Source organism: Aphelocoma coerulescens, unplaced genomic scaffold (assembly GCF_041296385.1).
Source record: "Aphelocoma coerulescens isolate FSJ_1873_10779 unplaced genomic scaffold, UR_Acoe_1.0 HiC_scaffold_60, whole genome shotgun sequence".
Taxonomy (NCBI): Eukaryota; Metazoa; Chordata; class Aves; order Passeriformes; family Corvidae; genus Aphelocoma; species Aphelocoma coerulescens.
In genome coordinates this window covers 1-27393 of record NW_027183949.1, presented here as the reverse complement: position 1 = coordinate 27393, position 27393 = coordinate 1, and the positions used below count along the sequence as shown (strand labels likewise).

The 27393-nt window shown below is 48.6% G+C and overlaps 1 protein-coding gene across 1 annotated transcript; it reads right to left on the bottom strand.

Moving 5' to 3' along the window:
• Nucleotides 1-287: 287 nt before the first annotated feature.
• LIN37 (lin-37 DREAM MuvB core complex component) lies at nt 288-25889 on the bottom strand. The gene is made up of 10 exons (XM_068999811.1): nt 25858-25889; nt 25685-25741; nt 18233-18311; nt 15362-15412; nt 13506-13535; nt 11456-11538; nt 8190-8317; nt 7356-7466; nt 2883-2956; nt 288-447 (listed from the first exon to the last, which is right to left on the bottom strand). The coding sequence occupies exons 2-10, from the start codon at nt 25713-25715 to the stop codon at nt 366-368; spliced, it is 669 nt and encodes a 222-aa protein (XP_068855912.1). The 5' UTR covers nt 25716-25741; nt 25858-25889; the 3' UTR covers nt 288-365.
• Between the last annotated feature and the right edge of the window lie 1504 nt (nt 25890-27393).

The following is a 27393-nucleotide window of genomic DNA, read 5'->3' as shown; positions in this document are numbered from 1 at the left end:
GGGTGTGGCCGCTGGGCGTGGCCATTGGGGGCGTGGCCATTGTGGGTGTGATGGGGCGTGGCCATGGTGGGTGTGGCCGGTGGGCGTGGCCATTGGGGGTGTGGCCATTGTGGGTGTGGTCGGTGGGCGTGGCCATGGGGGCGTGGCCATTGTGGGTGTGATGGGGCGTGGCCATTGGGGGTGTGGCCATTGTGGGTGTGGCCGGCGGGCGTGGCCTGGGGTGGACGTGGCCATTGGGGGTGTGGCCGGTGGGCGTGGCCATGGTGGGCGTGGCCGGGGTGGGCGTGGCCATGGTGGGCGTGGCCGGGGTGGGCGTGGCCATGGTGGGCGTGGCCGGGGTGGGCGTGGCCGGGGTGGGCGTGGCCTCACTGGCGCTCGTAGATGATTCGCAGCAGGCGCAGGCTCGGCCCGTAGCGCTGCTGCTGCCGCTGCGCCGCCTCCCGCCACCTGCCGGACCAGTAGGGACCAGTATGGACCAGTACGGACCGGTATGGACCGGCATAGACCGGTACGGACCGGTACAAACCACTACGGACCAGTACGGACCGGTATCGACCAGTATAAACTACTACGGACCAGTATGGACCGGTATCGACCAGTATAAACCACTACGGACCAGTACGGACCGGTATCGACCAGTATAAACTACTACGGACCAGTATGGACCGGTATAAGCCACTACAGACCGGTACGGACCGGTATAGACCAGTATAGAGCAGTATGGACCAGTATAGACCAGTATAAACCACTACGGACCGGTATAGACCAGTACGGACCAGTATGGACTGGTATAGACCAGTATAGACCGGTATAGACCGGTATAGACCGGTATAAACCACTACGGACCGGTATAGACCGGTATAAACCACTACGGACCGGTACGGACCAGTATAGACCAGTACGGACCAGTATAGACTGGTATAAACCACTACGGACTGGTACGGACTGGTATAAACCACTACGGACCGGTATAGACCAGTATAAACCACTACGGACCGGTACGGACCAGTATAGACCAGTACGGACCAGTATGGATTGGTATAAACCACTACGGACCGGTACGGACCAGTATAGACCAGTACGGACCAGTATGGATTGGTATAAACCACTACGGACCAGTACGGACCAGTATAGACCAGTACGGACCAGTATAGACCGGTATAAACCACTACGGACCGGTACAGACCGGTATAGACCAGTACGGACCAGTATGGACTGGTATAGAGCAGTACAGACCGGTATAGACTGGTATAGACCGGTATAAACCACTACGGACCGGTATAGACCGGTATAGACCAGTACGGACCGGTACGGACCGGTATAGACCAGTATAAAGCAGTATAGACCGGTATAAACCACTACAGACCGGTATGGACCGGTATAGACCAGTACAGACCAGTACGGACCGGTATCGACCAGTATAAACCACTACGGACCGGTATAGACCAGTATAGACCAGTATAGTCTAGTATAGACCAGTATAGACCGGTATAAACCACTACAGACCGGTATAGAGCAGTATAGACTGGTATAGACCGGTATAAACCAGTACGGAATGGTATGGACCAGTACAGACCAGTATAGAGCACTATGGACCGGTATAAACCACTACGGACCGGTACGGACTGGTATAGACCAGTATAGACCAGTATAGACTGATATAGACCAGTATAGACTGGTATAAACCACTACGGACTGGTACAGACCGGTATAGACCAGTACGGACCAGTATGGACTGGTATACACCGGTATGGACCAGTATAGACTGGTATAAACCACTACAGACCGGTATAGACCAGTATAGACCAGTATAAACCAGTATAGACCGGTACGGACCGGTATAAACCAGTATAGACCAGTACAGACCGGTGTAGAGCAGTACGAGTTGGTATAAACCAGTATAGACCAGTATAAACCAGTATGGACCAGTATGGACTGATACAGACCAGTATAGAGCAGTATAAACCAGTACGGACCGGTATGGGCCAGTATAGACCAGTCTGGGCTGGTATAAACCAGTATACGCCACTATAGACCAGTACGGACTGGTATAAACCAGTATGGACTGGTGTAAACCAGTATAAACCAGTACGGACCAGTAGGAACACTGACACCCTCCCAGTACAGCCCAGTCCCTCCCAGTTTGTCCCAGTCCCCTCCCAGTCCCTCCCAATCCCCTCCCAGTTCCCTCCCAGTTTGTCCCAGTCCCTCCCAGTCCGTCCCAGTCCCTCCCAGTCCTGTCCCAGTTCTCCCAGTTTCATCCCAGTCCCCTCTCAGTTTGTCCCAATCCCCTCCCAGTCCATCCCAGTTCCCTCCCAGTCCCTCCCAGTTCATCCCAATCCCCTCCCAGTTTGTCCCAGTTTGTCCCAGTTCCCTCCCAGTCCATCCCAGTTCCCTCCCAGTCCCTCCCAGTTTGTCCCAGTTTGTCCCAGTTTGTCCCAGTTTGTCCCAGTCCCTCCCAGTCCCCCCCAATCCCCTCCCAGTCCCCTCCCAGTCCCTCCCAGTATGTCCCAGTCCCTCCCAGTATGTCCCAGTCCCTCCCAGTTTGTCCCAGTTCCCTCCCAGTCCCTCCCAGTTTGTCCCAGTCCCCTCCCAGTCCCTCCCAGTATGTCCCAGTCCCCCCTAGTCCCCCCCAATCCCCTCCCAGTCCCTCCCAGTTCCCTCCCAGTCCCCCCCAATCCCCTCCCAGTCCCCTCCCAGTCCCTCCCAGTATGTCCCAGTCCCTCCCAGTTTGTCCCAGTCCCCTCCCAGTCCCTCCCAGTATGTCCCAGTCCCCCCTAGTCCCCCCCAATCCCCTCCCAGTCCCTCCCAATCCCCTCCCAGTCCCTCCCAGTCCCTCCCAGTCCCTCCCAGTCCCCTCCCAGTCCCTCCCAGTCTCTCACCGCTGCCGGACCCGTTTCCACCTCTCCATGTTTTTGTAGATCAGTGACGTAATCGAGGGGGCGGGGTCGAGCACCTGGGGGCGGAGCCAAGGCGGTGACGTCACCGAGGGGGCGGAGCCAAACGGGTCCGGGGGGCGGGGCTTGGGGGGTTGGGGGATTTGGGGGGAATTTGGGGATTTTGGGGGAATTTTGGGGGATTTTGAGTGAATTTGGGGATTTGGGGTGAACTTTTGGGATTTTGGGGTGAATTTGGAGGATTTTGGGGGAAATTTGGGGGGAATTTGGGGGATTTAGGGGATTTTGGGGGAATTTGGGGATTTTGGGGGAATTTGGGGATTTTGGATGAATTTTGGGGTTTTGGGGTGAATTTGGGGATTTTGGGGTGAATTTGGGGTGAATTTGGAAATTTTGGGGGGAATTTGGGGATTTTTGGGGTGATTTTGGGGGATTTTGGGGTGAATTTGGGGGATTTTGGGGTGAATTTGGGGATTTTGGGGAAATTTGGGGTGAATTTGGGGATTTTGGGGGGAATTTGGGGATTTTTGGGGTGAATTTGGGGGATTTTGGGGTGAATTTGGAAATTTTGGGGGAATTTTGGGGGGAATTTGGGGGGTTTTGGGGTGAATTTGGGGATTTTTGGAGTGAATTTGGGGATTTTTGGGTGAACTTGGGGATTTTTGGGGGAATTTGGGGATTTTGGATGAATTTTGGGGTTTTGGGGTTAATTTGGGGATTTTTGGGGTGAATTTGGGGAATTTGGGGGATTTTGGGTGAATTTGGGGATTTTTGGGTGAATTTGGGGATTTTTGGGGAAATTTGGGGGATTTTTGGGTGAATTTGGAAATTTTGGGGGAATTTTGGGGGGATTTTGGGGGATTTTGGGGTGAATTTGGGGGATTTTGGGGAAATTTGGGGGATTTTGGGGGAATTTGTGGATTTTGGGTTGAATTTGGGGATTTTTGGGTGAACTTGGGGATTTTGGGGGGAATTTGGGGGATTTTGGGGGAATTTGGGGATTTTGGAGGAATTTGGGGGATTTTGGGGAAATTTGGGGGATTTTGGGGTGAATTTGGGGGATTTGGGGTGAATTTGGGGATTTTTGGGGGAATTTGGGGTGAATTTGGAAATTTTGGGGGAATTTTGGGGGATTTTGGGGGATTTTGGGGATTTTGGGGGAATTTGGGGTGAATTTGGGGGATTTTGGGTGAACTTGGGGATTTTTGGGGGAATTTGGGGATTTTGGGAGGGAATTTGGGGGATTTTGGGGGGGTTTGGGAGAATTTGGGGTGATTTTGGGGTGAATTTGGGGTGAATTTGGGGGATTTGGGGTGAATTTGGGGCGATTTTGGGTTTTTTTGGGTGGATTCGGGGCATTTTGGGGCATTTTTGGGGCCGGTTTTGGGCTGTTTCTAGGGGGGTTTGGGGGTTAATTTTTGGGGTGATTTTGGGCTATTTTTGGGTGATTTTGGGGGTATTTTTGGGTGATTTTTGGGGTATTTTTGGGTGGTTTTTGGGTGATTTTTGGGGCTGTTTTTGGGGTGTTCCCGGGGGGTTTTGGGGTGATTTTTGGGGTGGTTTTGGACTGTTTTGGGGTTAAATTTTGGGGCATTTTTGGGTGGTTTTGGGTTGTTGTGGGGCTGGTTTTGGGGAATTTTTGGGCGGTTTTTGGGGTATTTTTGGGGCTGTTTTTGGGCTGTTTCTAGGGGGGTTTTGGGGCTGTTTGGGGGAGATTTTTGGGGTATTTTTGGGTGGTTTTGGGGTGATTTTCGGGGTGATTTTTGGGGTATTTTGGGCTGGTTTTGGGGTATTTTTGGGGGGATTTTTGGGGCTGTTTTTGGGGTGTTCCCGGGGGGTTTTGGGGTGTTTTTGGCTGGTTTTGGGCTGGTTTGGGGGGGATTTTTGGGGTATTTTGGGCTGGTTTTGGGGTGGTTTTGGGGCTGTTTTGGGGGTGATTTTTGGGGTATTTTTGGGTGGTTTTGGGGTGATTTTCGGGCTGGTTTTGGGTGTTTTTGGGGCTGTTTTGGGGGTGATTTTTGGGGTATTTTTGGCTGGTTTTGGGGAATTTTTGGGTGGGTTTGGGGTGATTTTTGGAGTATTTTTGGGGTATTTTTGGGCTGCTTTGGGGCTGTTTCTGGGGTGATTTTTGGGGTATTTTTGGGGTATTTTTGGGTGTTTTTGGGGTATTTTTGGGTGTGTTTTGGGGTGATATTTGGGGTGTTTTTGGGTGATTTTTGGGGTGTTTTGGGGGGGGTTTTGGGGTGTTTTTGGGGAGATTTTTGGGGGATTTTAGGGTGATTTTTTGGCTATTTTTGGGGTATTTTTGGGGTGTTTTTGGGTGTTTTTGGGGTATTTTTGGCTGGTTTTGGGGCTGTTTTTGGGGTGATTTTTGGGGTGGTTTTGGGTGTTTTTGGGGCTGTTTCTGGGTTGATTTTTGGGGTATTTTGGGGTATTTTTGGGTGGTTTTGGGGTGATATTTGGGGTGGTTTTGGGTGATTTTTGGGGTGTTTTTGGGGTGATTTTTGGGGGATTTTAGGGTGATTTTTGGGCTATTTTTGGGTGATTTTGGGGGTATTTTTGGGGTGGTTTTGGGTGTTTTTGGGGTATTTTTGGCTGTTTTTGGGCTATTTCTGGGGTGATTTTAGGGTGATTTTTGGGTGATTTTTGGGGCTGTTTTGGGGTATTTTTGGGGTGTTTTTGGGTGTTTTTGGGGTATTTTGGGCTGTTTTTGGGCTATTTTTGGCTGTTTTTGGGCTATTTCTGGGGTGATTTTGGGGGATTTTAGGGTGATTTTTGGGCTATTTTTGGGTGATTTTTGGGGTATTTTTGGGGCTGTTTTTGGGGTGTTCCCGGGGGGTTTTGGGGTGATTTTTGGGGTGGTTTTGGACTGTTTTGGGGTTAAATTTTGGGGCATTTTTGGGGTTAATTTTTGGGTGGTTTTGGGTTGTTGTGGGGCTGGTTTTGGGGAATTTTTGGGCGGTTTTTGGGGTGATTTTTGGGGTATTTTGGGCTGTTTCTAGGGGGGTTTTGGGGCTGTTTTGGGGGTGCTTTTTGGGGTATTTTTGGGTGGTTTTGGGGTGATTTTCGGGGTGATTTTTGGGGTATTTTGGGCTGGTTTTGGGGTATTTTTGGGGGGATTTTTGGGGCTGTTTTTGGGGTGTTCCCGGGGGGTTTTGGGGTGTTTTTGGGCTGGTTTGGGGGGGATTTTTGGGGTATTTTGGGCTGGTTTTGGGGTATTTTGGGAGTATTTTGGGTGGTTTTGGGGTGATTTTTGGGGTATTTTTGGGCTGTTTTTGGGCTGGTTTGGGGTGGTTTTGGGGTATTTTTGGGGCTGTTTTTGGGGTGATTTTTGGGGTATTTTGGGCTGGTTTTGGGGCTGATTTTTGGGTTATTTTTGGGCTGTTTCTAGGGGGGTTTTGGGGCTGTTTTGGGGTTAATTTTTGGGGTATTTTTGGGTGTTTTTGGGGTATTTTTGGGGTATTTTTGGGCTGCTTTGGGGCTGTTTCTGGGGTGGTTTTGGGGCTGTTTTTGGGGTGATTTTTGGGGTATTTTTGGGGGCTTTTTGGGGTGTTTTTGGCCGGTTTTGGGGCTGTTTCTGGGGTGATTTTTGGGGTATTTTGGGGTATTTTTGGGTGGTTTTGGGGTGATATTTGGGGTGGTTTTGGGTGATTTTTGGGGTGTTTTTGGGGTGATTTTTGGGGGATTTTAGGGTGATTTTTGGGCTATTTTTGGGTGATTTTGGGGGTATTTTTGGGGTGGTTTTGGGTGTTTTTGGGGTATTTTTGGCTGTTTTTGGGCTATTTCTGGGGTGATTTTGGGGGATTTTGGGGTGATTTTTGGGGCTGTTTTGGGGTATTTTTGGGGTGGTTTTGGGTGTTTTTGGGGTATTTTTGCCTGCTTTTGGGCTATTTCTGGGGTGATTTTTGGGGGATTTTAGGGTGATTTTTGGGCTATTTTTGGGTGATTTTTGGGCTGGTTTTGGGGTATTTTTGGGTGGTTTTGGGGTGATTTTTGGGGTGTTTTTGGTTGTTTTTGGGTGATTTTTGGGGTGATTTTTGGGGGATTTTTGGCTGTTTTTGCGCTATTTCTGGGGTGATTTTTGGGGCTGTTTTGGGGTATTTTTGGGGTGTTTTTGGGTGTTTTTGGGGTATTTTGGGCTGGTTTTGGGGCTGTTTCTGGGGTGGTTTTTGGGCTATTTTTGGGGTGTTTTTGGGTGATTTTTGGGCTGTTTTTGGGGTGTTTTTGGGGTGATTTTTGGGCTGTTTTTGGGTGATTTTTGGGCTGTTTTTGGGTGATTTTTGGGCTGTTTTTGGGGTGTTTTTGGGTGATTTTTGGGGTGTTTTTGGGGTGCTTTTGGGTGATTTTTGGGCTGTTTTTGGGCTGGTTTTGGGGTGTTTTTGGGGTGATTTTTGGGCTGTTTTTGGGTGATTTTTGGGGTGTTTTTGGGGTGTTTTTGGGTGGTTTTGGGGCTCTCACCTGGTCCGGGCCCCCGGCGCCCTCGTCGGGCCCGAGGGGGGAGGGGACGCGCGGGGCCAGGGCGGGGCTGGGGGGGGGCAGCTCCAGCACGTCCTCGGCCTTGGGGGGGGCCTGCACCAGTACGGACCAGTATGGACCAGTATGGACCAGTATGGACCAGTACAGACCGGTACAGACCAGTATGGACCATTACAGACCAGTACGGACCAGTACGAACCAGTACGGACCAGTATGGACCAGTACGGACCAGTACGGGCCAGTATGGACCAGTACGGACCAGTACGGACCAGTATGGACCAGTACAGACCAGTGCGGACCAGTATGGACCAGTACGAACCAGTACGGACCAGTATGGACCAGTACGGACCAGTACGGACCAGTACGGACCAGTACGGACCAGTATAAACCAGTACGGACCAGTACAGACCAGAATAAACCAGTATGGACCAGTATGGGCCAGTATGGACCAGTATGGACCAGTACGGACCAGAAATCACCCTCAGTGACCTCCCAGTAAAAACCAGTTGGCCCCCAGTCCCTCCAAGTCACCTCCCAGTTTGTCCCAGTTCCCTCCCAGTTCCTCCCAGTTCCCTCCCAGTCCCTCCCAGTTCCCTCCCAGTTCCTCCCAGTCCCTCCCAGTTCCCTCCCAGTCCCTCCCAGTTCGTCCCAGTCCCTCCCAGTTCCCTCCCAGTCCCTCCCAGTTCATCCCAGTCCCCTCCCAGTCCCCTTTCCACCCCTAAAACTCCCATTTCCCCCCCTAAAATTCCCATTTTTCACCCCAAAACCGCCGGGTTTTTTCCTCCCAGTGCCTCCCAGTCCCTCCCAGTTGCCCACCTGCTCCTGGGGCGCGCTGGGGGCGGGGCTGTGGCCGATCCAGGCCCGGCACACGGGGTACAGGGGGGTCCCGGCCGGGAACTGCCCCAGCTCCACGCTGCGGTCGAAGAGGCGGATCACGAACGAGTCTGGGGGGAAAAGGGGGGCTCAGGGACCCCAAAAACCCCCAAAATCACCCCAAAAACGGCCCCAAAATCGCCCCAAAAACAGACCCAAAATCACCCCAAAAATGGCCGCAAAATCCCCCAAAATCACCCCAGAAATGGTCCCAAAATCACCCCAAAACCACCCCAAAATCACCCCCAAAATGGCTCCAAAAACACCCCAAAATGGCTCCAAAAACGGCCCCAAAATCACCCCAAAAACGGCCCCAAAATCACCCCCAAAATGGCTCCAAAAACCCCCAAAATCGCCCCAAAAACAGCCCCAAAATCACCCCCAAAATGGCTCCAAAAACCCCCAAAACCACCCCAAAAATGGCCCCAAAAAACTCCCCACAATCGGCTCCAAAAAACCCCCAAAATCACCCCAAAAACGGCCCCAAAATCACCCCAAAAATGGCCCCAAAAACACCCCGAAAATGGCCCCAAAAACCCCCAAAATCACCCCAAAATCGGCTCCAAAAACACCCCGAAAATGGCCCCAAAATCACTCCAAAAACGGCTCCAAAATCACCCCAAAATTGGCTCCAAAATCACCCCAAAATCACCCCAAAATGGCCCCAAAATCACCCCAAAATGGCCCCAAAATCACCCCAAAATGGCTCCAAAACCCCCCAAAATCACCCCAAAAACCCCAAACAGGCGGATCATGAACGAGTCTGGGGGGAAAAGGGGAGCTCAGGGACCCCAAAAACATCCGAAATCGCCCCAAAAACGGCCCCGAAATCACCCCAAAAACGGCCCCGAAATCGCCCCAAAAATGGCTCCAAAAACCCCCCAAAATGACCCCAAAAACGGCCCCAAAATCACCCCAAAAATGGCCACAAAATCCCCCAAAATCACCCCCAAATCACCCCAAAAATGGCTCCAAAATCACCCCAAAACCACCCCAAAATCACCCCAAAAATGGCTCCAAAATCACCCCAAAAACGGCCCCAAAAACCCCCAAATCACCCCAAAAACCCCCAAAATCACCCCAAAAAATGGCCACAAAATCATCCCAAAAATGGCCCAAAAATCGCCCCAAAAACGGACCCAAAATCACCCCAAAAATGGCCCCAAAATCCCCCAAAATCACCCCAAAAATGGCCCCAAAATCCCCAAAATCCTCCAAAACCACCCCAAAAACGGCCCCAAAACCACCCCAGAACCCCAAAATGGCCCCAAAAAACTCCCAAAACCCCAAAATCAGCCCCAGAACCCCAAAAACCCCCCAAACCACCCCAAAAACGGCCCCAAAATCCCCCCAAATCAGCCCAAAAACGGCCCCAGAACCCCAAAAATCCCCAAAATCACCCCAAAAAAGGCCCCAGGACCCCAAAACCGCCACAAATCGCCCCAAAATCAGCCCCAAAACCCCCAAAATCACCCCAAAAACGGCCCCAGGACCCCAAAAACGGCCCCAGGATGCCAAAAGCCCCAAAAATCACCCCAAAATCAGCCCAAAAACCCCAAAAGCGGCCCCAAAACCTCCCCAGGACAACCCCAAAATGACCCCAAAATCCCCCAAAATCACCCCAAAAAAGGCCCCAGAACCCCAAAAATCCCCCAAACCACCCCAAAAACGGCCCCAAAACCACCCCAAAATCCCCGAACCGGCCCCAATTTTGGGTCAGAATTCCCAATTTTGGGTCAGAATTTCCGAATTTTGGGGTGAGAATCCCAGATTTTGGGTCGGAATTCAGGATTTTGGGTGCAAATTCCCAATTTTGGGGGGGGAATTCCCAAATTTTGGGGTCAGAATCCCCAATTTCGGGTCAGAATTCCCAGATTTGGGTCAGAATTCCCAAATTTCGGGTCGGAATTTGGCATTTTGGGTGGGAATTCCCAAATTTTGGGGTCGGAATTCCAAATTTTGGGTCAGAATTCCGGGATTTTGGGTGGGAATTCCCAAATTTTGGGGTCAGAACCCCCAGATTTGGGTGAGAATTCCCAATTTTGGGTCAGAATCTGCAATTTGGGGTCAGAATTCCCAAATTTTGGGGTGAGAATTCCCGGATTTTGGGTGCAAATTCCCAAATTTTGGGTCAGAATTCCCAAATTTGGGTGCAAATTCCCAGGTTTTGGGTGGGAATTCCCAATTTTGGGTCAGAATCTGCAATTTTGGGTCAGAATTCCCAATTTTGGGGTGAGAATTCCCAGATTTGGGTCAGAATTCCCAATTTTTGGGTGGGAATTCCCAATTTTGGGGTCAGAACCCGCAGATTTGGGTCAGAATTCCCAATTTTGGGTGGAAATTCCCAGATTTTGGGTAAGAATTCCGGGATTTTGGGTGGGAATTCCCAATTTTGGGTCAGAATTCCCAAATTTTGGGTCAGAATTCCCAAATTTTGGGACAGAATTCCCGAATTTCGGGTGGGAATTCCCAATTTTGGGGTGAGAATTCCCAAATTTGGGGTCAGAACCCCCAATTTTGGGTCAGAACCCCCAGATTTGGGTCAGAATTCCCAATTTTTGGGTGGGAATTCCCCGATTTCGGGCCAAAATTCGGGATTTTGGGCGGGAATTCCCCAATTTGGGGCGGGAATTGGGGATTTTGGGCTCAGAATTCCCAAATTTGGGTCAGAACCCCCAGATTTGGGTGAGAATTCCCAATTTTGGGTCAGAATCTGCAATTTGGGGTCAGAATTCCAAATTTTGGGGTGCAAATTCCCAAATTTGGGGGTGAGAATTCCGGGATTTCGGGTGCAAATTCCCAAATTTTGGGGTCAGAACCCCCAATTTTGGGTCAGAACCCCCAGATTTGAGTCAGAATTCCCAATTTTGGGTGGAAATTCCCAGATTTTGGGTAAGAATTCCGGGATTTTGGGTGGGAATTCCCAATTTTGGGTCAGAATTCCCAAATTTTGGGTCAGAATTCCCAAATTTTGGGACAGAATTCCCGAATTTCGGGTGGGAATTCCCAATTTTGGGGTGAGAATTCCCAAATTTGGGGTCAGAACCCCCAATTTTGGGTCAGAACTCCCAGATTTGGGTCAGAATTCCCAGTTTTTGGGTGGGAATTCCCTGATTTCGGGCCAAAATTCGGGATTTTGGGCGGGAATTCCCCAATTTGGGGCGGGAATTGGGGATTTTGGGCTCAGAATTCCCAAATTTGGGGCTCACTCTGTTTTTGGGGGGGGGTCTCCAGCCCCTCCCCCCCCTCCCGACGCTTCTTCCGCCGCTGCTGCGGGAACCGGCCCGGCGGCCTGGGGGGAGGGGCGGAGATTGGGGGGATTTTGGGGGATTTTGGGGGATTTTGGGGGATTTTGGGGAAATTTGGGGGGACTTGGGGGGGATTTTGGGGGATTTTACGGGGATTTGGGGGGATTTGGGGGGGTTTGGGGGGGTTTGGGGGGATTTTGGAGGGATTTGAGGGGATTTTTGGGGGGATTTTGGGGGATTTGGGGGGATTTGGGGGATTTTGGGGGATTTTGGGGGGGATTTGGGGAGATTTGGGAGGATTTGGGGGGGTTTGGGGGGATTTTGGGGGAGATTTTGGGGGGATTTGGGGGGATTTGGGGGGATTTTGGGGGGAATTTGGGGGAATTTTGGAGGGATTTGGGGGAATTTTGGAGGGATTTGGGGGGATTTTGGGGGATTTTGGGGGGATTTTGGGGGGGTTTGGGGGGATTTTGGGGAATTTTGGGGGGAATTTTGGGGGATTTTGGGGGGGATTTGGGGGATTTTGGGGGGATATAGGGGGGATTTTGGGGGATTTGGGGGGGATTTTGGGGGTATTTTGGGGGAATTTGGGGAATTTTAAGGGAATTTGGGGGGATTTTGGGGCATTTTGGGGGGGAATTGGGGGAAATTTGGCAGAAATTTAGGGGATTTTAGGGGAATTTTAGAGGGGTTTGGGGAGATTTTGGGGGATTTGGGGGGATTTGGGGAATTTGGGGGGATTTGGGGGGAATTTGGGGAATTTTAAGGGGATTTTGGGGGGATTTTGGGGGATTTTGGGAATTTCAGGGAATTTTGGGGGGGAATTGGGGGGAATTTGGCAGAAATTTAGGGGATTTTAGGGGAATTTTAGAGGGGTTTGGGGGGATTTTGGGGGGGATTTGGGGGATTTGAGGGGATTTTGGGGAATTTGGGGGAATTTTTGGGGGATTTTCGGGGGATTTTGGGGGGATTTGGGGGGATTTGGGGGGATTTTTGGGGGGATTTTGGGGGGATTTTGGGGGGATTTGGGGGGATTTTGGGGGATTTTTGGGGGGATTTGGGGGATTTGGGGGATTTGGGGGGGATTTTGGGGGGGTTTGGGGGGATTTTGGGGGATTTGGGGGGGATTTTGGGGGGGATTGGGGGGATTTTGGGGGATTTTTGGGGGGTTTGGGAGGATTTCGGGGATTTTGGGGGAATTTGGGGGGGATTTTAAGGGGATTTGGGGGGGATTTGGGGGAATTTTGGGGGATTTTGGGGGATTTTGGGGAGAATTTCAGAGGATTTGGGGGGGATTTTGGGAGAATTTGGGGGGCTTTGGGGGGATTTTGGGGGATTTTGGGAGGATTTGGGGGATTTGGGGGAAATTTCGGGGGATTTGGGGGGGATTTGGGGGATTTTGGGGGGGATATAGGGGGGTTTTGGGGGGATTTTGGGGAATTTTAAGGGGATTTGGGGGAATTTGGGGGGATTTGGGGGGAATTTGGCAGAAATTTAGGGATTTTAGGGGAATTTTAGAGGGGTTTGGGGGGATTTTGTGGGGGATTTGGGGGATTTTGGGGGATTTGGGGGGATTTGGGGGGATTTTAGAGGGATTTGGGGAGATTTGGGGGGATTTGGGGGGAATTTGGGGGGGTTTTGGGGGATTTTGGGGAATTTTAAGGGTATTTTGGGGGGATTTTGGGGGAATTTGGGGGGATTTTAAGGGGATTTGGGGGAATTTTTGGGGGATTTTCGGGGGATTTGGGGGATTTGGGGGGGATTTGGGGGGAGGGGCAGAGATTTGGGGGATTTTAGGGGAATTTTAGAGGGGATTTGGGGGGAATTTGGAGAGGATTTGGGGGGGATTTGGGGGATTTGGGGGGATTTGGGGGGATTTTGGGGGCATTTTAGGGGGAATTTGGGGGATTTGGGGATTTCGGGGAATTTGGGGATTTGGGGATTTTGGGGGGGATTTGGGAATTTCGGGAATTTGGGGGAATTTGGGAATTTTGGGGATTTGGGGTCTCACCTCTTCCCGGGGACGCTGGGCGAGGCCTCCCTGCAAAAATTTGGGATCAGAGAGAAAATTTTGGGATTAAAAAGAGGAATTTTGGGATCGGGGATTTCAAGATCAGGGATGGATTTTGGGATCAGGGAATTTTGGGATCAGAGAGGGAATTTTGGGACGGGGATTTTGGGATGGGGATTTTGGGATCAGGGATTTTGGGATTTTGGGATTTTGGGACGGGGATTTTGGGACGGGGATTTTGGGATGGGGATTTTGGGATGGGGATTTTGGGATTTTGGGATTTTGGGACGGGGATTTTGGGACGGGGATTTTGGGATCAGGGATTTTGGGACGGGGATTTTGGGATCAGGGATTTTGGGATGAGGATTTTGGGACGAGGATTTTGGGATGGGGATTTTGGGATCAGGGATTTTGGGATGGGGATTTTGGGACGGAGATTTTGGGACGGAGATTTTGGGACGGGGATTTTGGGACGGGGATTTTGGGACGGGGATTTTGGGACGGGGATTTTGGGATGGGGATTTTGGGATGGGGATTTTGGGATGGGAATTTTGGGACGGGGATTTTGGGATGGGGATTTTGGGATGGGGATTTTGGGATCAGGAATTTTGGGATGGGGATTTTGGGATGGGGATTTTGGGATGGGGATTTTGGGATCAGGATTTTGGGATCAGGAATTTTGGGATGGGGATTTTGGGATGGGGATTTTGGGATGGGGATTTTGGGATGGGGATTTTGGGATGAGGATTTTGGGATGGGGATTTTGGGATGAGGATTTTGGGACGGGGATTTTGGGACGGGGATTTTGGGATGAGGATTTTGGGATGGGGATTTTGGGACAGGGATTTTGGGACGGGGATTTTGGGACGGGGATTTTGGGATGGGGATTTTGGGACGGGGATTTTTGGGACGGGGATTTTGGGACGGGGATTTTGGGACGGGGATTTTGGGATGGGGATTTTGGGATGAGGATTTTGGGATGGGGATTTTGGGATGGGGATTTTGGGGATTTTGGGATGGGGATTTTGGGATGGGGATTTTGGGATCAGGGATTTTGGGATGAGGATTTTGGGATGGGGATTTTGGGGATTTTGGGATGGGGATTTTGGGACGGGGATTTTGGGACGGGGATTTTGGGATGGGGATTTTGGGATGGGGATTTTGGGACGGGGATTTTGGGATGGGGATTTTGGGATGGGGATTTTGGGACGGGGATTTTGGGACGGGGATTTTGGGATGAGGATTTTGGGATGGGGATTTTGGGACGGGGATTTTGGGACGGGGATTTTGGGACGGGGATTTTGGGATGGGGATTTTGGGATGGGGATTTTGGGATGGGGATTTTGGGATGGGGATTTTGGGATGGGGATTTTGGGACAGGGATTTTGGGATGGGGATTTTGGGATGGGGATTTTGGGATGGGGATTTTGGGATGGGGATTTTGGGGATTTTGGGATGGGGATTTTGGGATGGGGATTTTGGGATGGGGATTTTGGGATGGGGATTTTGGGACGGGGATTTTGGGATCAGGGATTTTGGGATGGGGATTTTGGGATGGGGATTTTGGGATCAGAGATTTTGGGATCAGGGATTTTGGGATGGGGATTTTGGGATGGGGATTTTGGGATCAGAGATTTTGGGATGGGGATTTTGGGATGGGGATTTTGGGATCAGAGATTTTGGGATCAGGGATTTTGGGACGGGGATTTTGGGATCGGGGATTTTGGGATCAGGGATTTTGGGACGGGGATTTTGGGATGGGGATTTTGGGATGAGGAATTTTGGGACAGGGATTTTGGGATGAGGATTTTGGGATGGGGATTTTTGGGATGGGGATTTTTGGGGTCCCCCCTCACTTGTTCGGGGCCTCCCCGGGCGCCTTCCCCGGCTCCTCCTCCAGCGGCTCCCTGTGAGGGATCCCCAAATTCGGGAGGCTCCCAAAAACCTGGGGAACCCCCCTGGAGACCCCCAAGGCCCCCAAAATCCCCCCCAAAAATCCCCCCAAAAATCCCCCCAAAAATCCACCCAAAAATCCCCCGAATTCCCCCCCAAAATCCTCCCAAAATCCCCCCAAAATCCCCCAAAATCTACCCAAAAATCCTCCCCAGAAGTCCCCCCAAAAGCTCCCAAATTCCTCCCAAAATCCCCCAAATTCCTCCCCAGTCTCCCCAAAATCCCCCCAAAAATCCCCCCAAATTCCTCCCAAAAATTCCCCCAAATTCCTCCCAAAAATTCCCCCAAATTCCCCAAAATCCACCCAAAATCCCAAGAATCCCCAAAACCCCCCAAAATTCCCCAAATTCCTCCCAAAAATCCCCAAAAATTCCTGCCCAAAATCCCCCCAAATCCTTCCAAAAATCCCCCTAAAAATCTCCCCAAATCTCCCCAAAATCCTCCCAAAAATCCCCCCAAAATCCCTCCCAAAATCCCTGAATTCCCCCAAAATTCCCCCAAACCCCTCCAAAAATCCCCAAATACCCCAAAAATCTCCAATTCCCCCACAATTCCCCCAAAAATCCCCGCCAAATCCCCCAAAATCCCCCTAAAAATCCCCAAAACGCCCCAAAATCCCCCCAAACCCCCCCAAATCCTCTTTAACCCCCCCAAAGCCCCCCAAAACCCCAAAAATCCCCCAAATCCCCTTTAGCCCCCCCAAAAATCCCCAAATTCCCCCCAAACCCCCCAAAATCCCTCCTAAAAATCCCCAAGAATCCCCAAACCCCCCCAAAAATCCCCCCAAATTCTCCCCAAACCCCAAAACCCCCTCAAAATCCCCCCAAAATCCCCTCAAAAAATCCCAAAAAATCCCCCTAAAAATCCCCAAAACCCCGCAAAATCCCTCCAAAATTCCCCCCAAACCCCCCAAAACCCCCCCTAAAAATCCCCAAGAATCCCCAAACCCCCCCAAAAATCCCCCCAAAAAATCCCAAGTCCCCCCAAACCCCCCCAAAATCCCCCCAAACCCCCCCAAAGTCTCCCCAAATCCCCTCAAAAATCCCCCTAAAAATCCCCAAAATCCCACCAAAAATCCCAAAAAATCCCCCTAAAAATCCCCAACCCCCCCTGAAACCCCCCAAAATCCCCTCAAATCCCCCTTTAACCCCCCCAAAAATCCCCAAATTCCCCCCATACCCCCCAAAATCCCCCCCTAAAAATCCCCAAGAATCCCCAAACCCCCCTAAAAATCCCCCCCAAAAATCCCCGAATTCCCCCCAAATCCCCCCAAAATCTCCCCCAAACCCGCCCAAATCCCCCCAAACCCCCCAAAATCCCCCCTAAAAATCCCCAAGAAGCCCCAAACCCCCCTAAAAATCCCCCCCAAATTCCCCCCAAACCCCCCCAAAATCCCCCCAAAACCCCCCAAAATTTCCCCAAATCCCCTCAAAAATCCCCCTAAAAATCCCCAAAACCCCCCAAAATCCCCCCACCCCCCCCCAAAATCCCCAAGAATCCCCAAAGCCCCCCAAAAATCCCCCCCAAAAAATCCCAAATCCCCCCAAACCCCCCCAAAAATCCCCCCAAAATCCCCCAAACCCCCTTTAACCCTCCCAAAAATCCCCAAATTCCCCCCAAACCCCCCAAAATCCCCCCTAAAAATCCCCAAGAATCCCCAAACCCCCCAAAAAATTCCCCCCAAATTCTCCCCAAGCCCCAAAACCCCCCCAAAATCCCCCAAATCCCCCCCAAAAACCCCAAAAATCCCCCAAATCCCCACAAAGCCCCCCAAAACCCCCCAAAAACCCCCCAAACCCCCCCAAAGCCCCCAAAATCCCCCCAAATCCCCTTTAACCCCCCCAAAACCCCAAAATCCCCCCGAAAAATCACCAAGAATCCCCAACCCCCCCAAAAATCCCCCCAAAAAATCCTAAATTCCCCCCAAACCCTCCCAAAACCCCCCCAAAACCCCAAAAATCCCCCAAATCCCCCCAAAGTTTCCCCAAATCCCCTCAAAAATCCCCCAAAAAATCCCAAAACCCCCCAAAATCCCCCCAAACCCCCTTTAACCCCCCAAAAATCCCCAAATTCCCCCCAAAACCCCCAAAATCCCCCCGAAACATCCCCAAGAATCCCCAACCCCCCCCAAAAATCCCCCCCAAAAATCCCAAACTCCCCCCAAACCCTCCCAAAAACCCCAAAAATCCCCCAAATCCCCCCAAAATCTCCCCCAAACCCCCCCAAAACCCCCCCAAAATCCCCCAAAATTTCCCCAAATCCCCTCAAAAATCCCCCCAAAAACCCCAAAACCCCCCAAAATCCCCCCAACCCCCCCCAAACCCCCCCAAAAACCCCAAATTTCCCCCAAATCCCCCCAAAATCTCCCCCAAACCCCCCCAAAATCCCCCCAAACCCCCTTTAACCCCCCCAAAAACCCCCAAATTCCCCCCAAACCCCCCCAAAAACCCCAAAAATCCCCAAATCCCCCCCAAATTCCCCCAAACCCCCCCAAAATCCCCCCAAAACCCCCCAAAATTTCCCCAAATCCCCTCAAAAATCCCCCTAAAAATCCCCAAAACCCCCCAAAATCCCCCCAACCCCCCCCAAATCCCCCCAAACCCCCCCAAAAACCCCAAAAATCCCCCCCAAACCCCCCCAAAAACCCCCCAAACCCCCCCAAAATCTCCCCCCACCCCCCCGGGGGGGTTCCCCCCGATCCCTTTTGGGGTTCCCGGGGGGGGTTTTTGGGGTTCCCCTCCCCCCTCCCCCCCCCGAGGCCGCCCCTCCCCCACCTGGGGGCGCCGCGGCCGCGCTGCTGCAGCTGCTCCAGGACGGCGTCCAGGCGGAGCCGGGCCGAGACCGGGTCCAGTTCTGGGGGGTTTGGGGCATTTTGGGGGGTTTTGGGGAGTTTGGGGAGTTGTGGGGGGAGGTCGGGGATTTTTTGAGAATTTTTTGGGATTTTTTTGGGGATTTTTAGGGGGTTTTTTGGGGTTTTTTTGAGGATTTTTAGGGATTTTTTAGGAATTTTTAGGGGGTTTTTTGGGGGATTTTTGGGGATTTTTGGGTGGATTTTTTGGGGTTTTTTGCGGGTTCTTTGAGGATTTTTTAGGAATTTTTGGGGATTTTTTGGGTGATTTTTTGAGAATTTTTTGGGATTTTTTGGGGGCTTTTTGGGGGTTTTTTGAGGATTTTTTAGGAATTTTTAGGAGTTTTTTTGGACATCTTTTGGGATTTTTTTGAGGATTTTTTGGGATTTTTTTTGAGACTTTTTAGGCATTTTTTTGGGGAACTTTTAGGCATTTTTTAGGAGTTTTTAGGGGGTTTTTTGGACATTTTTTCAGAATTTTTTAGGGTTTTTTTGGGGATTTTTTTGAAACTTTTTAGGCATTTTTTAGGAATTTTTTGGGGCTTTTGAGGGGATTTTTGGGGAATTTTTGGGGGATTTTTTAGGAATTTTTTGGGGATTTTTCTGGAAATTTCCTGGGATTTTGGAGGGGATTTGGAGGGGATTTTGGGGGATTTGGGGCGTCCAGGCGGAGCCAGGCCGAGACTGGGTCCAGTTCTGGGGGGTTTGGGGCATTTTGGGGGGTTTTGGGGGGTTTTGGGGAGTTTGGGGAGTTGTGGGGGGAGGTTGGGGATTTTTTGAGAATTTTTTGGGATTTTTTGGGGGGTTTTTTGAGGATTTTTTGGGAATTTTTGCTGGATTTTTTAGGGATTTTTTGAGAATTTTTAGGCATTTTTTAGGAATTTTTTAGGGATTTTTTTGAGAATTTTTAGGGATTTTTTAGGAATTTTTAGGATTTTTTTTGGACATCTTTTGGGATTTTTTTGAGGATTTTTGGGGATTTTTTTGAGACTTTTTAGGCATTTTTGGGGGAATTTTTGGGGATTTTTTGGGATTTTTTAGGATTTTTTTGAGAATTTTCAGGGGATTTTTTGGGGGAATTTTTGGGGATTTTTTGGGATTTTTTTGAGACTTTTTAGGTATTTTTTAGGAATTTTTAGGGATTTTTTAGAGAATTTTCTGGGATTTTTTGGGGCTTTTTTGAGGATTTTTAGGGGTTTTTTTGGGAATTTTTAGGGATTTTTCGGGGGATTTTTTGGGTTTTTTTGGTGGATTTTTGGGGGGATTTTTTGGGGATTTTTTGAGACTTTTTGGGGATTTTTTAGGAATTTTTTTGGGATTTTTTTTGAAATTTCCTGGGATTTTGGAGGGGATTTGGAGGGGATTTTGGGGGATTTGGGGCGTCCAGGCGGAGCCGGGCCGAGACCGGGTCCAGTTCTGGGGGGTTTGGGGAATTTTGGGGGATTTTGGGGGGTTTTGGGGAGTTTGGGGAGTTGTGGGGGGAGGTCGGGGATTTTTTGAGAATTTTTTGGGATTTTTTGGGGGGGTTTTTGGGGGATTTTTTTGGGATTTTTTAAGAATTTTTAGGGGGTTTTTTGGGGATTTTTTGGGAATTTTTGGTGGATTTTTTAGGGATTTTTTGAGAATTTTTAGGGATTTTTTAGGAATTTTTTAGGGATTTTTTTGAGAATTTTTAGGGATTTTTTAGGAATTTTTAGGATTTTTTTTGGACATCTTTTGGGATTTTTTTGAGGATTTTTGGGGATTTTTTTGAGACTTTTTAGGCATTTTTTGGGGAATTTTTAGGGATTTTTTAGAGAATTTTCTGGGATTTTTTGGGGGATTTTTTTGGGGAATTTTTGGGGATTTTTTGGGATTTTTTGAGAACTTTTAGGGATTTTTTTGAGAATTTTTAGGGATTTTTTAGGAGTTTTTAGGATTTTTTTAGAATTTTTTTAGGATTTTTTGGGATTTTTTTGAGAATTTTTAGGAATTTTTTAGAGAATTTTCTGGGATTTTTTGGGGCTTTTTTGAGGATTTTTAGGCATTTTTTTGGGAATTTTTAGGGATTTTTTGGGGGATTTTTTGGGATTTTTTGGGGGATTTTTGGGGGGACTTTTTGCGGATTTTTTGAGACTTTTTGGGGATTTTTTAGGAATTTTTGGGGATTTTTTGGGTGATTTTTTGAGAATTTTTTGGGATTTTTTGGGGGCTTTTTGGGGGTTTTTTGGGGATTTTTTAGGAATTTTTAGGAGTTTTTTTGGACATCTTTTGGGATTTTTTTGAGGATTTTTGGGGATTTTTTGAGACTTTTTAGGCATTTTTTAGGAATTTTTAGGGATTTTTTAGAGAATTTTCTGGGATTTTTTGGGGCTTTTTTGAGGATTTTTAGGGGTTTTTTTGGGAATTTTTAGGGATTTTTTGGGGGATTTTTTGGGGGGATTTTTTTGGGATTTTTTGAGACTTTTTGGGGATTTTTTAGGAATTTTTGGGGATTTTTTTGGAAATTTCCTGGAATTTTGGGGGGTTTTTTTGGGATTTTTTAGGATTTTTGGGGGTTTTTTTTGGGTTTTTTAGGGGAATTTTGGGGGATTTTTTGGAATTTTTAAGGGTTTTTTTTGGGATTTTTTGGGATTTTTTTTTGAAATTTCCTGAGGTTTTGGGGGGAATTTTTGGTGGATTTTTAGGGATATTTTTGGGATTTTTGGGGATTTTTCTGGAAATTTCCTGGGATTTTGGAGGGGATTTGGAGGGGATTTTGGGGGATTTGGGGCGTCCAGGCGGAGCCGGGCCGAGACCGGGTCCAGTTCTGGGGGGTTTGGGGCATTTTGGGGGATTTTGGGGAGTTTGGGGAGTTGTGGGGGGAGGTTGGGGATTTTTGGAGAATTTTTTGGGATTTTTTTGGGGTTTTTTTGAGGATTTTTTGGGAATTTTTGCTGGATTTTTTAGGGATTTTTTGAGAATTTTTAGGCATTTTTTAGGAATTTTTTAGGGATTTTTTTGAGAATTTTTAAGGATTTTTTAGGAATTTTTAGGATTTTTTTGGACATCTTTTGGGATTTTTTTGAGGATTTTTGGGGATTTTTTTGAGACTTTTTAGGCATTTTTTGGGGAATTTTTGGGGATTTTTTGGGATTTTTTAGGATTTTTTTGAGAATTTTCAGGGGATTTTTTGGGGGAATTTTTGGGGATTTTTTGGGATTTTTTTGAGACTTTTTAGGTATTTTTTAGGAATTTTTAGGGATTTTTTAGAGAATTTTCTGGGATTTTTTGGGGCTTTTTTGAGGATTTTTAGGGGTTTTTTTGGGAATTTTTAGGGATTTTTCGGGGGATTTTTTGGGTTTTTTTGGTGGATTTTTGGGGGGATTTTTTGGGGATTTTTTGAGACTTTTTGGGGATTTTTTAGGAATTTTTTTGGGATTTTTTTGGAAATTTCCTGGGATTTTGGAGGGGATTTGGAGGGGATTTTGGGGGATTTGGGGCGTCCAGGCGGAGCCGGGCCGAGACCGGGTCCAGTTCTGGGGGGTTTGGGGCATTTTGGGGGATTTTGGGGGGTTTTGGGGAGTTTGGGGAGTTGTGGGGGGAGGTCGGGGATTTTTTGAGAATTTTTTGGGATTTTTTTGGGGGGTTTTGGGGGGATTTTTTGGGATTTTTTAAGAATTTTTAGGGGGTTTTTTGGGGATTTTTTGGGAATTTTTGGTGGATTTTTTAGGAATTTTTTGAGAATTTTTAGGCATTTTTTAGGAATTTTTTAGGGATTTTTTTGAGAATTTTTAGGGATTTTTTAGGAATTTTTAGGATTTTTCTTTGGACATCTTTTGGGATTTTTTTGAGGATTTTTGGGGATTTTTTTGAGACTTTTTAGGCATTTTTTGGGGAATTTTTGGGGATTTTTTTGGGATTTTTTAGGATTTTTTTGAGAATTTTCAGGGGATTTTTTGGGGGAATTTTTGGGGATTTTTTGGGATTTTTTTGAGAATTTTTAGGGATTTTTTAGGAGTTTTTAGGATTTTTTTAGAATTTTTTGAGGATTTTTTGGGATTTTTTTGAGACTTTTTAGGCATTTTTTTGGGGAACTTTTAGGCATTTTTTAGGAGTTTTTAGGAATTTTTTTGGACATTTTTTCAGAATTTTTTAGGGTTTTTTTGGGGATTTTTTTGAAACTTTTTAGGCATTTTTTAGGAATTCTTTGGGGCCTTTTGGGGGATTTTTGGGGAATTTTTTGGGGATTTTTTAGGAATTTTTTGGGGATTTTTCTGGAAATTTCCTGGGATTTTGGAGGGGATTTGGAGGGGATTTTGGGGGATTTGGGGTGTCCAGGCGGAGCCAGGCCGAGACCGGGTCCAGTTCTGGGGGGTTTGGGGCATTTTTGGGGATTTTGGGGGGTTTTGGGGAGTTTGGGGAGTTGTGGGGGGAGGTCGGGGATTTATTGAGAATTTTTTGGGATTTTTTTGGGGGGTTTTGGGGGGATTTTTTGGGATTTTTTAAGAATTTTTAGGGGGTTTTTTGGGGATTTTTTGGGAATTTTTGGTGGATTTTTTAGGGATTTTTTGAGAATTTTTAGGCATTTTTTAGGAATTTTTTAGGGATTTTTTTGAGAATTTTTAGGGATTTTTTAGGAATTTTTAGGATATTTTTTGGGCATCTTTTGGGATTTTTTTGAGGATTTTTGGGGATTTTTTTGAGACTTTTTAGGGATTTTTTAGGAGTTTTTAGGATTTTTTTAGAATTTTTTGAGGATTTTTTGGGATTTTTTTGAGACTTTTTAGGCATTTTTTGGGGAATTTTTGGGGATTTTTTGGGGGGTTTTGGGGGGTTTTTTGAGGATTTTTAGGGATTTTTTGGGGGATTTTTAGGGGTTTTTTCGGGGATTTTTTGGGAATTTTTTGGTGGATTTTTTAGGATTTTTTGAGAATTTTTAGGCATTTTTTAGGAATTTTTTAGGATTTTTTTTGAGAATTTTTAGGGATTTTTTAGGAATTTTTAGGATTTTTTTGGACATCTTTTGGGATTTTTTTGAGGATTTTTGGGGATTTTTTGGAGACTTTTTAGGCATTTTTTGGGGGAATTTTTTGGGATTTTTTGGGATTTTTTAGGGTTTTTTTGAGAATTTTCAGGGGATTTTTTTGGGGAATTTTTGGGGATTTTTTGGGATTTTTTTGAGACTTTTTAGGCATTTTTTAGGAATTTTTAGGGATTTTTTAGAGAATTTTCTGGGATTTTTTAGGGCTTTTTTGAGGATTTTTAGGCATTTTTTTGGGAATTTTTAGGGATTTTTCGGGGGATTGTTTGGGTTTTTTTGGTGGACTTTTGGGGGGATTTTTTTGGGATTTTTTGAGACTTTTTAGGGATTTTTTAAGAATTTTTTGGGGATTTTTTTGGAAATTTCCTGGGATTTTTGAGGGGATTTTTGGGGATTTTGGGGGATTTGGGGCGTCCAGGCGGAGCCGGGCCGAGACCGGGTCCAGTTCTGGGGGGTTTGGGGCATTTTGGGGGGTTTTGGGGGGTTTTGGGGAGTTTGGGGAGTTGTGGGGGGAGGTCGGGGATTTTTGGAGAATTTTTTGGGATTTTTTTGGGGGGTTTTGGGGGGATTTTTTGGGATTTTTTAAGAATTTTTAGGGGGTTTTTTGGGGATTTTTTGGGAATTTTTGGTGGATTTTTTAGGGATTTTTTGAGAATTTTTAGGCATTTTTTAGGAATTTTTTAGGGATTTTTTTGAGAATTTTTAGGGATTTTTTAGGAATTTTTAGGATATTTTTTGGGCATCTTTTGGGATTTTTTTGAGGATTTTTGGGGATTTTTTTGAGACTTTTTAGGGATTTTTTAGGAGTTTTTAGGATTTTTTTAGAATTTTTTGAGGATTTTTTGGGATTTTTTTGAGACTTTTTAGGCATTTTTTGGGGAATTTTTGGGGATTTTTTGGGGGGTTTTGGGGGGTTTTTTGAGGATTTTTAGGGATTTTTTGGGGGATTTTTAGGGGTTTTTTCGGGGATTTTTTGGGAATTTTTTGGTGGATTTTTTAGGAGTTTTTGAGAATTTTTAGGCATTTTTTAGGAATTTTTTAGGGATTTTTTTTGAGAATTTTTAGGGATTTTTTAGGAATTTTTAGGATTTTTTTGGACATCTTTTGGGATTTTTTTGAGGATTTTTGGGGATTTTTTGGAGACTTTTTAGGCATTTTTTGGGGGAATTTTTTGGGATTTTTTGGGATTTTTTAGGGTTTTTTTGAGAATTTTCAGGGGATTTTTTTGGGGAATTTTTGGGGATTTTTTGGGATTTTTTTGAGACTTTTTAGGCATTTTTTAGGAATTTTTAGGGATTTTTTAGAGAATTTTCTGAGATTTTTTAGGGCTTTTTTGAGGATTTTTAGGCGTTTTTTTGGGAATTTTTAGGGATTTTTCGGGGGATTGTTTGGGTTTTTTTGGTGGACTTTTGGGGGGATTTTTTTGGGATTTTTTGAGACTTTTTGGGGATTTTTTAGGAATTTTTGGGGATTTTTTCTGGAAATTTCCTGGGATTTTGGAGGGGATTTGGAGGGGATTTTGGGGGATTTGGGGCGTCCAGGCGGAGCCGGGCCGAGACCGGGTCCAGTTCTGGGGGGGGTTTGGGGCATTTTGGGGGATTTTGGGGGGTTTTGGGGAGTTTGGGGAGTTGTGGGGGGAGGTCGGGGATTTTTTGAGAATTTTTTGGGATTTTTTGGGGGGTTTTTGGGGTTTTTTTGAGGATTTTTGGGGGTTTTTTGGGGAATTTTTTGGAAATTTCCTGGGATTTTTGGGGGGTTTTGAGGATTTTTTGGGATTTTTGGGAACTTTTTGGGATTGGGGGGATTTCAGGGGCATTTGAGGGGATTTTTTGGGATTTTGGGGGGATTTGGGGGAATTTTAGGGAGGATTTGGGAGAAATTCGGGAAAAACTGGGAGAATTTGGGGGGTTTAAAGGGATTTAGGGGGGGATTTGGGAGATTTTTGGGGGAATTTAGGGGGGATTTGGGGGGGTGATTTAAGGACATTTTTGGGGGATTTGGGGGGGTCCTGGGAGGGATTTGAGAGAATTTTGGGGAAATGTTGGGAATTTGGAGGAATTTGGGGAGTCCCAGGGGGAATTCCGGGAATTTTTGGGGAATTTTGGGAGGGATTTTGGGGATTTTTGGGAATTTGGGCGGTCGGAGGAGGAGTTTTGGGGGGAACTCTTGGGAATTCGGGGAATTTTGGGGGGAATTTGGGGGGGATTTGAGGGGTCCCGGGAGAGATTTGAGAGAATTTTGGGGAATTTGGGAATTTTTGGGGGGTCGTGGGAGGGGATTTGGGAATTCCAGGGAGATTTTTGGGGGGTTCCAGGCTGGGATTTTGGGGCGTTTTGGGGCGTTTTGGGGGCTCCGGGCGGCGCGGGCCGATCTCACCTGGCTTCTCCACCTTCACCTTCGCGGCCATCGCGGCTCCGGGGGCGTCTCTGGGGCCTGAGAGGGGTGGGAGGGGGTCACGAGCGATCCCAAATTCCCCCCGAACCCCCCAAAAAAACCCAAAATCCCCTCAAATTTCCCCAAAATCCAGCGCCCCCCCCATCCCCCCTCACCGCCGCCCTCAGGCGCCGCCGCTTCCCGCCTTCCGGCGGGGCCGCCTCCCATTGGTGGCCGCGACTGCCAATCACAGCTCGCAGCCAATCGGCGCTGCGGGACTGGGCTTTGGGGGCGGTACCTTGAGGCCGCGCCGTTTTCTGACTACATCTCCCGTCATGCCCCGCGGCTCCATGTAGAGCTATTGGCGCCGTGCCTACAACTCCCGTCATGCCCCATAGAGCCCCGTTGGACCGGGGCCTACATCTCCCGTCATGCCCCGCGGCCCATAGAGCCACCTTTGCCGCCCCCAAAATGTTCCCTCAGACCCTTCAGTGCCCATAAAGTCCCCCGCAAGACGTTCAATCGCCGCCCCCCCAGGATCCCTTAGTCCCCCCCTCCCCAGTGCCAACTCGAGACCCCCAAGTGCCCTCATGGACCCCCAAGTGTCCCTCAAAATCCCCTCCGCCCCACAGAACCTCGGTAAAGCCACTTCTGCGCCTACAACTCCCGTGGTGCCCCGAGCCTACAACTCCCATCAACCCCCGCGCCCCACAGAGGCCGGGTAGAGCCACGACCGCTCATCCCCGAGTGACCCCCAAGTGCCCTCTGACGCCTAAATGCCCCAAGTACCTTTTGGGGATCTTTTAAATGGCCCTCCTGACCCATAAGTGGCCCTCGGGACCCACCAGTGGCCCCCAATACCCCCCCCCCCAGACCCCCGAGCTCTCCGTTGTGCCACTTTCGGGACTACACCTCCCATCATGCCTCGCGGCCCCGACAGAGCGCCATGCTAGCAGCCTCAAACTCCCATCATCCCCCGCGCCCCATACAGCCTTAGCGTAGCCGAGCCTACAACTCCCATCACCCCCCGCGCCCCACAGCGGCGCGGTGATTCGCCTACAGCTCCCGTCATGCCCCCGCGCCGCCCCTTAGAGCGCTATTGCCGTCCCGCCCCTTCCGGGACTACAACTCCCGCCCTGCCCCGCGGCGGTTTTCGCGCGCTTTTTCGGTTCCCCTCACAGCCCCCCGGCCATGATGGCGGAGGCTCTGGGCCGCTGGCTCCGGGACGAGATGGAGCTGCCGCCCTCCGCCGTCCCCTCCTCGGCCGCGCTCCGCAGGTCGGGACCCCCCCGGGAACCCCCCCCGGGACCACCCTGGGGCGAGGAGGGGTCGGGGGTCTTCGGGGGGCCGTGGGGGGGACCCGCCCTGAGCACCCTCTGAGGGGGTGGGGAGGGTTTGGGGTGCTCCTGAGGGGATTTGGGGTTCAATTGAGGGGATTTGGGGTTGAATTGAGGGGTCCTGGGGGGATTTGGGGTTGAATTGAGGGGATTTGGGGTTCAATTGAGGGGTCCGGGGGGGGGGTTGGAGTTCAATTGAGGGGATTTGGGGTTCAATTGAGGGATTTGGGGATCAATTGAGGGGATTTGGGGTTCAATTGAGGGGTCCTGGGGGGATTTGGGGTTCAATTGAGGGGTCCTGGGGGGATTTGGGGTTGAATTGAGGGGTCCTGGGGGGATTTGGGGTTCAATTGAGGGGTCCTGAGGGGATTTGGG